Genomic DNA, 10,757 nt, shown 5'->3' on the forward strand with positions numbered 1-10,757 from the left:
AGGTCCAGCATATTGTAGAAACCGCTACTGACCACCTGCGTGTTGCTGATCTTACAGAATACATCCGTGCCATTGGTCCAACACGTCTACACCACACTGTAAAAGCAGAGCGAGAGAGTCATGAGTATATGTTTTTTTCTATAGGCCTGTATAGCACACATCAGAAAACATTGTAGCACTGGTGTAAAATTGTACACACATTCACATACCTTCATGTGGTTAGTCTGTGATCGTGTTGGGTTTCCTCTTTCTGCCGTCACCGATCGTCACGTCTTGGTGCATGGAACTTAGAACACACACAGTCTTGTTTTTTTAGGTGCATAAATTGTCAAGGACACACTGCCACTTCTAAGCACTGAAGTGGAGAATACCTCTCGCTTTGCAGTATCTTTTGCAAGTTGAGGAAGTTCACGCCGACTTTATTCACCGTGCCCAGTAATGTTGTTTTGCGCTGCAGCAGTCTGTGCGACAGTGACAGTGAAGTAAAGAAATTGTCCGTTGTGACATTTCTTCCATCATCCAAAAACGGCTCCATCAGTTTCATGACCACGTTCTCTGCCAGCCTCTCTCCCTTCTGACGACTGGGTCCTTTCCCAAGTAAGGAGATGCACTGCAGACATATTTGGTGTCCAAATCCGTGCCATCCAGAACTTGATCCCAATTTGTCTGGCTGGTTGCAATATACTGGGTGAATGGACAACGAACCTTGTAGGGAACAGCTGTTCATCTATGGTCATGTGTTCCCCTGGAGTGAAACTCTTAGCACAGTTCTCGTTGAAGCGTGTCCAGATGTCGGAGATCGCTGCAAATTTGTCTGTTTTCACCCGTTCTGCCCGCGTGTCCCTGTCATCAAATCGAAGGTGTTGCATAATTGAAATGAATCTATCTCGGGGCATTGTCTCTTTGATTAGTAGCACCAGAAAACTTTCTGACCAGCAATCCACAATGGCACCAACAGGACACATGATTGCTCTTACAAACAGGATTGAAATGAATGCCATAAGTTCATGAACTTAAAGCATAAAGTCTAGTTATACACACAGACACATCTATATCATATATATATATATATATATATATATATATATATGTGTGTATGTGTGTGTATGTATATATATATATACATACACACACACACACACACACACACGTAGATAGATAGATATGTGTGTGTGTGTGTGTATACATACACCAATATTTTGAATACACGTGTCCATATTTATGTTTCCAGATTGTTTGTATAGTGCACTTTCTATACTGTGCTTTGTCCACTTTTTTGCAATGACAATGCAGATTTTCCACTTGTGGGACAAATAAATGCAGATTTGCTGTGTGTGTGTGTGTGTGGTGTGTGTGTGTGTGTGTGTTTGTGCAACATTGGCATTTGTTTACTTAGATCCAAGGCAGCCAAACCTCTGTGTTACAACCTACATACAAAAGACAGACATTCACAATATATGGGTACACAAGTCTGTTTTATTTCAAAGTCTTTCAAACTTTGAAACGAACCTTGGTAGGGAACAGCTGTTCCCTACCAAGCATTTCTTGCAGCTGCAACAACGGTCGTGCATTCAGTATAGTTGTGACTTCCGCAAAAAATGTGGTCAAAATCTCATGAGTAAGTTGAAGCATTTCTATCAGGCATTTCTGAAAGTTGTAACACAGAGGTTTGGCCTGCCTTGGATCTGAGCAACTCTGAGTGAGCAAATGCAAATGTGCCAGGCCTCAAGGACAATGGGTGGTTTGCACAACAAAAGCTGTAGGAGAAACAAGCTGACGACCTGTGAAAATCTCAGCAGGGGTGCTTAACACCTCGGACTTGCACCAGAAAATAAAAAGCCAGTAATTCTAGGGAGTAGTGGGTTTAGGGAAGTTATGCAAATTGCGCAGGATAGTAAACCTAGTGTTAAACCTACAATGTGAAGTGCCTTGGCATTCATTTTGTTGGCACCATACAAATAAACTGAATTGTAATGAATATAATATCAAGCCCCACACTTCTGCCTTTATACACTTTGTCCAAAATACTGGCTCACACACCAAATCAATGCACAAAGCAGGGTCCACAAGGACATGGATGAGCGTGTGTGGTGTGAAGGAACTTGACTGACCTGCACTGAACCCTGATCTTGCTTTGTGGACTGAGTTCATTGATTTGTAGGTGAGCCAATACATGTGACAATTAAAGTGTAAGTAGCTGCAATAATTTTTAACAAACGGGTAAAAGAAGGGAAAAAAATCAACACTGTTGCACTCAAAAAACCTGTTGGACAGAGACAGCGTCTTGCAAGATGGCAAGAGAGCTTGTCTTCATTGTTGCTCATCTTGTGTAAATGTCCAGAAAGCATGGGCCATGGATCATCTGTGGAGACACAGGTAACAACACATTGGTCACTTAAATTATACAAGAAATTCACTAAAAATGGCAAAAACAGTTACCTGATTTGAAGTTCTCCACTCAAATTCAGTAAGCCACTGGAGGAAAGTTGTGACATGAGGGTTAATGTGAACAACCTTTCTGTAATGAACCGCTGATCTGTACCATAAGTCATCCTTGCGGGGTTGTCGGAACTGTATGCGCAGTCGCACTAAGGACAGATGTGCTCAGAGGCATGCCCTGTAACGTGTATGAGCGGTCTGTCGTGCGGCAGGAATAAGTTGTACAAAGTCCATGTAAGTTACAATAATACTTTGATAAGTATGATGTGTGTGTTTAATGTAAGGTATGTTGCTGCATTTGTATTGTGAGCTATCTGAAAACCTTTTTGTTCTGTACTTACGTTACTTACATCCATGTGCTATTTTTTAGCTTAGACATGTGTGTCATGCAAGCTAGCAGCATCCCATGAGAAACGGGCCGAAGTGTTTAAGTGTTCACCGGAGTTTGCACCCTTGGCAAGCGGACTGAGGTATGTGATGAGAGGTGATCTGTTGTTATATTTTATTTAACCGAACTGTGTAACCCCTTGATGCTGTTTGAAGCAACCCTTTTTGTTTTATTTAATCTGTGACTGTATATCTCAGAATTACTTGTTTGAACGTACCTGAATTAACTTGAGCTTATTGTTGTTATTGCTCATTGTTATACTTCAAAAGGACTGTACGGGTATCAATTTTTTCTTATTTTATAGTTTCACGGTGCTCAATGTCCAGAGAATGAGCCGTGTGTGGTGAGGAAATAATGGCTGCACCCGTTAGAGACTCTTCTGTCGTTCTTGATGCCAAGGGCTGCTACAGTGAAACTCACGCTGCCTTGCAGCCATCTACATTCATCTTATTCTTTCATCGAACTGTGAGTAAAGGCGTGTATCGCGTCATCCAGAGACTGCTGGATCAGTAAAGGACTCAAAATAAGGACATTATAAATACAATGTCATGCACATCTGCATCTTGTAAGCTGTGTGAGCAAATGATCTTCAATGTGGCAGTCTAAAGTGATGCAAGCAAGAAAGACCTCTTCTGTATTTAACACAGTAGCATGTAAACTTGTGATGCTGAATATCCCACATTTCTCGCATCAGAATGCCTAAGACTGAATCTGGGCTTTATGCTATCAGTTGTACTTCTGTAAAAATTTAAGTGGCAAATTGTCTGATTGAGGGCATCATCAGTATTATTATGTGTTGAATTATTTGGGTTTGTTGCCAGTCTGTGAGGTTAAAGGTGTAAATATCTAAGTTGAGTGTTAATAAGTTGAAACCACCACTCAATCCATTTGAGTTCAGATATATACACTTAAAAGGGCAGGTGCAACAAGCCAGAAGATCAAATTAATAATAATGTTGTCCCCCGTTGAAGAAACAGACAAATCTACAGAGGCACAACAGGCCAGGTCCAGCTCCAGAGAGCGAAGACTAACAGAAAAGGGGCAGGAGATGCATGAACAGGAAGCCAAGAAAAATGAAAGGTCATTTAGCAAGGCATATGAGTCCTGGAAGGAGTTAGCAAGAGGAGTTAGAACGAAACTGAAAGGTTTCTGCTCAAATGAAGACCTTGTTAAAGCACAAACGGACATTAAGGCTAAAGAAGCGGTAGTGCATGAACTGTATGAGCCTATCCGACGTAATCATACTTCTACTCCAGATGTTGTCAAGAAAATGGATGCGTGTGTTGCCCTAACAACAGAAATTTGTGATCTCATTAGTAAACGACTAGAAGATATAGATAAGACCTTTAATGACAGGCTTGAGAAGGAGCGTGTAAGGATGATATTAAGTAAGGAGGAGTATGGATCTGTTTTTGGGAAAACTGAAACAGAAACAGTTATTTCAGAGCATTCAAAGGGCTCAGATTCATACTCCAGAGCCACTTCTACGACTTCTAGCAAACGTGTGGATGCCGAAGCTGACCTTGCAGCTAAACTAGAACAGGCGAAGGCAATGCAACGAATACATGAACAGCAAGCCAAGTTGAGTAGCCTAGAGCATGAGTGGAAAATCAAGGAAGCACAAATGATTGCAGAAATGACAGCAAAGTTAGAGGAAGAGAGAACTAAACTGCAACAGCTACAGGCAGAAAATGAGGTAAAAGTAGCAGCAGCCAGAGTGAGAGCTTACAACAACTACGATGGATTGGAAAGCCTTAAGTATGAGGCAGATGACAAATCACAACTTGATAGCCAAATCATTGAATCTCAAAATCCATTGAATCCACAGGCTGAATCATTTCGACCTCAGTGTGCACCACCTGAGATTTTGCAAAAGCAACAGGAGGTCAGCTTAACACAGGAGCTTGCAAGCTTGTTCGTCTCCAACCGTCTGCCTGCACCTGAACCCACAGTGTTCACTGGTGACCCTTTAAAGTTTATAGACTGGAAGATATCCTTTATGGCATTGATTGGCCACAAACCCCTCCCGCAGGTGAAAAAATGTTGCACTTGAAAAGTTATGTTGCAGGTGAGGCGCGGAAGCGGTCGAAGGGTTCTTCTATCGAAACTCAGAAGATGCATATCAGGGCGCCTGGGAGATTCTTCAGGAGAGGTATGGAAGTTCATTTGTCGTCCAAAAGGCTTTCAGGGATAAACTGATGAAATGGCCAAAAATAGCTCCCAATGACCCAGTAGCCTCAGAGAGTTTTCAGATTTTCTTCAAAGTTGTGCCGAGGCCATCCCTCATGTTAAAGGGCTGGCAATTCTAAATGATTGTGAAGAAAATCATAAACTTCTCAAAAACTGCCCGAATGGCTGGTACGCAGATGGGGTCGCGTTGTTGTGGATGAACTAGACAGATGTCAAGAGTATCCACCATTTGCTCATTTCACCAGATTTCTACAAAGGGAAGCTAGAATAGCCTGCAACCCCATTGCTTCTCCCTTCTTATTAAACACTAAAGTAACAGATGAAAGGCTTCCTAAGAGAACCAAGGCACTCAGCACCAATGCTCAAGCTAAGCACTCTGCAGGTAAACCAGGGACCTTAATTTCAAAGCAAAGATCACCATGCTTCGTCTGCAACGATGAAACACACGGTGTCGCCAAGTGCCCAACCTTTGCCGCAAGGCCTCCTGATGAAAAGAGGGCTTTCATTCGCGAAAACCGTCTTTGCTTCGGCTGTTTAAGAAAGGGTCACACTAGTAAAGAATGCAAAAGAAGGCACACATGCACTATATGTAGTCGAAATCATCCAACTTGCTTGCACATAGAGAGAATTGAGGGAGCCGGTGGAATGTTAAACAGTGATTCACCATCTGCAGGAAATGAGACAAAGGAAGTCCGCAATGTCATGTCACACACATTGACAAGACACTCCTCGGCTACGTCTAGCATTGTTCCAGTTTTTGTGTCATTGGCAGAAGATCCCCACAGAGAGATTCTCACATATGCACTGCTCGACACACAGAGCGATTCAACTTTCATCTTGGGAGATCTGGTCTCTGCACTAAATGTGAGGACTCAGCCAGTGCAATTAAAGCTCAGTACAATGACAGCAGTAGACACAGTCATAGCTAGTAAAGTAGCTTGTGGATTGCAAGTTCGTGGGCTCCATAGTGAGTCGCATGTTCAGCTACGCCAGGCATACACAAGAGATTTCATCCCAGTCGATAAGTCTCACATTCCTACAAAGGACACCGCACTTCAGTGGCCACATCTGAGGCAACTGGCAAACAAGCTGCAGCCACTTCAAGACTGTGAAGTGGGATTGCTGATCGGTTATGATTGCCCATCAGCACTGGCCCCTCTAGAAGTTATTGTAGGGTCAGAAAACCATCCATTTGCTCAAAGAACCGTGCTGGGCTGGAGCATCATAGGATCAGCAAATCCATATCTTGATAGAAAGGAACATCAGAGCTTTGTGCACAGAGTGGCAGTAAAGGAAATGCCATTACCCCCGGTCAATGATGTGTTAAAGGTCCTAGAAATGGATTTCAGCGAAAGAAACTACCAAGATAAATATGTTTCTCAAGATGATGTTCATTTTGTAAAACTCCTCAGCAGCACAATCACAAAAAGGAAGGATGGACACTATGAGATGCCACTTCCTTTCAAGGGCAGCTCTCCACCCATGCTGCCAAACAACAAGCGACTGGCTGAAGCTCGTTTGCAACACCTCAAGAGGAAGTTAAGGTCCAACAAGCAGTACCATGACCATTACACAGCATTCATGGAGGAAACCATCAACAAGGGTGTTGCAGAACCAGCCTCCCTGCACATGAGGGAGAGACAATTTGGTACATCCCACATCATGGGGTGTACCATCCTAGGAAACCAGATAAACTTAGGGTGGTTTTCGACTGTTCAGCCAAGTTTCAGGGCATCTCTCTGAATGACACCTTATTGACTGTCCTGATCTGGTAAACTCTCTAGTAGGAGTTCTCTGCCGCTTTAGGAGGGAAGCAGTAGCCATCACCTGCGACATTGAAAAAATGTTCCATCAGTTCTATGTCCCACCCAACATGCGGAACTACCTGAGGTTCCTATGGTGGAAAGGCGGTCAGCTGGAAACAGAACCCCAAGAGTATAGAATGGCGGTGCACCTTTTCGGTGCTGGTTCCTCTCCAGGGTGTGCCAATTTCGGCCTTAAATATCTTGCACAGCAATGCGAAGCCGATTATCCCTCGGCGGCTTCTTTCATTGAAAAGAACTTTTACGTTGATGATGGACTAACTAGCGTCCCATCAGTCACAGAAGCTACAGACCTTATTATCAACGCACAACAGCTGTGTAAGACTGGAGGTTTACACTTGCACAAATTTAACTCGAACAAGGTGGAGGTGCTATCTGGTGTTGCGCCTTCAGAAAGGGCAGTAACCACTGGGCCTCTCAACCTTAGCCTGGATTCAACAGCAGAGGGTCACGTACTTGGCATTCAGTGGTCAATAGAAAGTGACACGTTCAGCTTCAACATTGACAAAAGGGATCAACCCTCAACTCGCCGTGGCATCCTGTCTGCTGTTTCGTCCCTCTACGACCCTCTTGGTCTCGTAGCTCCCTTTATCCTGAGTGGTAAATGTATTCTCCAGGAGCTGTGTCGCATGGGCATAGGTTGGGATGATCAGCTTCCCGATAGCCTACATTCACGGTGGGAGCAATGGAAAAGGGATCTACACAGGCTAAAGGAAATAGTGATACCCAGATGCTACCATCCTCCAGACTTTGGCAACATAGTGAGGGTGGAACTACACCACTTTTCCGACGCCAGTAACATAGGTTATGGTGCATGTTCCTACCTCAGATACAAAAATGGAAAGGATGAAGTACACTGTAGCCTTGTGTTAGCCAAAGCAAGAGTTGCACCAACAAAGCTCATGAGCATCCCAAGGCTGGAGCTTTCGGCTGCAGTAATCTCCGCAAGACTAAGTGTCATGTTAAAAACAGAGCTCGGCATGCAGATTGACGAGGAATTCTTTTGGACTGATTCCCAAGTTGTATTGGCCTACATCAGCAATGAGGCACGGCGATTCCATGTGTTTGTCGCAAATCGTGTTCAGCTAATCCGAGAAACCACAGACCCTGCGCAGTGGCACTATGTGGATACGGCGGAAAACCCAGCTGACCACGCTTCGAGAGGTCTTTGTGCAGGGGACATTCTGTCAACGAACTGGTTATCGGGTCCTAAATTTCTGTGGAAACCTGAGATACACCCAACACCACATTTTTCACCAGATTTGCTAGTCTGTGACCCTGAAGTTAAATCGGTGAAAACCTTTGCCACCCATGCCAATGAGCAAACTGACATTCTGAACCGTCTAAGCCGCTTTTCCAGCTGGACAACGCTCATTAGAGTAGTTGCAAGAATTAAGAGACTAGGCATGAAGTCAGATCGTGTCAGCAGCATTGTGACGGTGGAGGAAAGGAGAAAGGCTTGTGAGCTAGTAATCAGTCTGGTTCAGCGACAAGCTTTTTTGCAAGACATAAAGACACTTCAGAAGGGCAACTCTCTTCCATGCTCTAGCCCCCTAAGCTGTCTTGATCCCATCTTAGATGAAGGACTACTTCGTGTCGGTGGAAGACTGACAAAGGCAACGCTCAGTCGAGAACTAAAACACCCGGTCATCCTTCCAAAGGAAAGTCACATTACAAGGCTAATACTGTCTCATTACCATGCCACCATCTGTCATCAGGGTCGCAGTCAAACTCTAGCAGAACTCAGGGCAAATGGGTTTTGGGTGCTTGGAGGAAGCAAAGCAGTCGCCAAGTTAATACATAAATGTGTGCAATGTCGAAAACTTCGGCGCCCCACCGAGGAGCAACGCATGGCAGAGCTCCCGAAAGAAAGGACTGAAGCCTCCGCTCCTTTCTCGTACTCTGGTATGGATTGTTTCGGTCCATTTTCCATCAAGCGGGGCCGCAAGGAGTACAAAAGGTATGGGCTTATCTTTACATGCTTGTCTTCACGTGCTGTCCATATCGAGATGCTAGAAGACCTATCAACGGATGCCTTCATCAATGCCCTTAGATGCTTCATCAGCCTCAGAGGAGCTGTTTGCCAACTCCGCTGTGACCAAGGCACAAACTTTGTAGGAGCCAGAAATGAGTTCAGAGAGGCTCTCAAACAATGTGACATGCAGGCACTGGAGGCTTTCCTGGCAGACAAACAGTGTGAGTTTGTTTTCAATGCTCCTTCTGCAAGTCATCCTGGTGGCATCTGGGAACGCCAAATTAGGACTATTCGTAATGTGCTAAATGCCACTACCGCTCAGTGTGCAGGAAGACTAGACGATGCCTCTCTTAGAACTTTGTTTTATGAGGCCATGGCTATTGTAAATAGCCGCCCCTTGACTGTGGACAGTATCTGTGACCCAAAGGCACCTGAACCTCTTACTCCGAACCATCTTATACTGATGAAGTCCAAAGTTGCTCTACCACCACCTGGGAAATTTGTGAGAGAAGACTTGTATGCAGCGAAGAGGTGGCGTAGAGTACAATACTTAACTGAGCAGTTCTGGGGTAGGTGGAAAAGAGAATACCTCATGAATGTCTCCACAAGACAGAAGTGGCACAAAACCCGCCGTAATCTAAAAGTGAATGACATTGTTATCATCAAGGAAGATATGTTACCAAGATGTCAGTGGCAACTGGGGGGTATCGTTGAAACTATCAAAGGTGACGATGGGTTAATCCGTCGGGTCAAGGTTCAAGTAGGAGTCCAAAGTCGGACCAAGAAACAGGACCGTGCTTTCAAGCCCCCCATTATCGAGCGGCCTATTCAAAAACTGGTGGTTCTTGTTGAAAGAGAATAATAACAACCACGTTATTATCTGAGAGGAACTGACATGCTGACATAAACAATGTAACAGTCCAGGTGGCACCTGCTCTATGATGTTTGTACACCTGCATATTGGTTGAAGTGGTTTCATTTTGATGTTGTTGTTCAAATCATGTATGATTAGCTAGTTTCTAAATCATAGCATGATTGGTGGGAGTGTAATGAACCGCTGATCTGTACCATAAGTCATCCTTGCGGGGGTTGTCGGAACTGTATGCGCAGTCGCACTAAGGACAGATGTGCTCAGAGGCATGCCCTGTAACGTGTATGAGCGGTCTGTCGTGCGGCAGGAATAAGTTGTACAAAGTCCATGTAAGTTACAATAATACTTTGATAAGTATGATGTGTGTGTTTAATGTAAGGTATGTTGCTGCATTTGTATTGTGAGCTATCTGAAAACCTTTTTTGTTCTGTACTTACGTTACTTACATCCATGTGCTATTTTTTAGCTTAGACATGTGTGTCATGCAAGCTAGCAGCATCCCATGAGAAACGGGCCGAAGTGTTTAAGTGTTCACCGGAGTTTGCACCCTTGGCAAGCGGACTGAGGTATGTGATGAGAGGTGATCTGTTGTTATATTTTATTTAACCGAACTGTGTAACCCCTTGATGCTGTTTGAAGCAACCCTTTTTTGTTTTATTTAATCTGTGACTGTATATCTCAGAATTACTTGTTTGAACGTACCTGAATTAACTTGAGCTTATTGTTGTTATTGCTCATTGTTATACTTCAAAAGGACTGTACGGGTATCAATTTTTTCTTATTTTATAGTTTCACGGTGCTCAATGTCCAGAGAATGAGCCGTGTGTGGTGAGGAAATAAATGGCTGCACCCGTTAGAGACTCTTCTGTCGTTCTTGATGCCAAGGGCTGCTACACTTTCGCTTCACAGTGGTCCCAGTCCTTCTGCTTGTCCCAACCTTGGAGGTACATTTTGTTCCCTCTTCAGGGTTTATCCTTACAAAAAACCTTGCACACGCTGACTCCTGGTATTCCAGGTTCAATACATAGAATGAACCAAAGAAGACTGACATTGCATCAGCAAAGATGTTCT

The 10,757-nt window shown here is 44.0% G+C and overlaps 1 protein-coding gene and 1 long non-coding RNA gene across 3 annotated transcripts; both read left to right on the plus strand.

Annotated features, from left to right (window-relative positions):
• Positions 1–2,564: 2,564 nt before the first annotated feature.
• On the plus strand, positions 2,565–2,970 carry LOC112845628 (uncharacterized). The gene is made up of 2 exons (XR_003218489.1): positions 2,565–2,673; positions 2,810–2,970. It is a non-coding gene; the product is annotated as an uncharacterized LOC112845628 (long non-coding RNA).
• Positions 2,971–6,783: 3,813 nt separating this feature from the next.
• On the plus strand, positions 6,784–10,504 carry LOC109200685 (uncharacterized). Of its 2 annotated transcripts, XM_019356266.2 has the most exons (3): positions 6,784–10,015; positions 10,153–10,252; positions 10,476–10,504. In XM_019356266.2, the coding sequence occupies exon 1, from the start codon at positions 6,861–6,863 to the stop codon at positions 9,675–9,677; it is 2,817 nt and encodes a 938-aa protein (XP_019211811.1). In that variant the 5' UTR covers positions 6,784–6,860; the 3' UTR covers positions 9,678–10,015; positions 10,153–10,252; positions 10,476–10,504. The 2 variants fall into 2 exon arrangements, with proteins under 2 accessions (XP_019211811.1, XP_019211810.1); XM_019356265.2 differs by lacking the exon at positions 10,476–10,504 and having other exon boundaries at positions 10,153–10,383.
• The last annotated feature ends 253 nt before the right edge of the window (positions 10,505–10,757 follow it).

This window comes from Oreochromis niloticus, unplaced genomic scaffold (genome assembly GCF_001858045.2).
Source record: "Oreochromis niloticus isolate F11D_XX unplaced genomic scaffold, O_niloticus_UMD_NMBU tig00008203_pilon, whole genome shotgun sequence".
NCBI lineage: Eukaryota > Metazoa > Chordata > Actinopteri > Cichliformes > Cichlidae > Oreochromis > Oreochromis niloticus.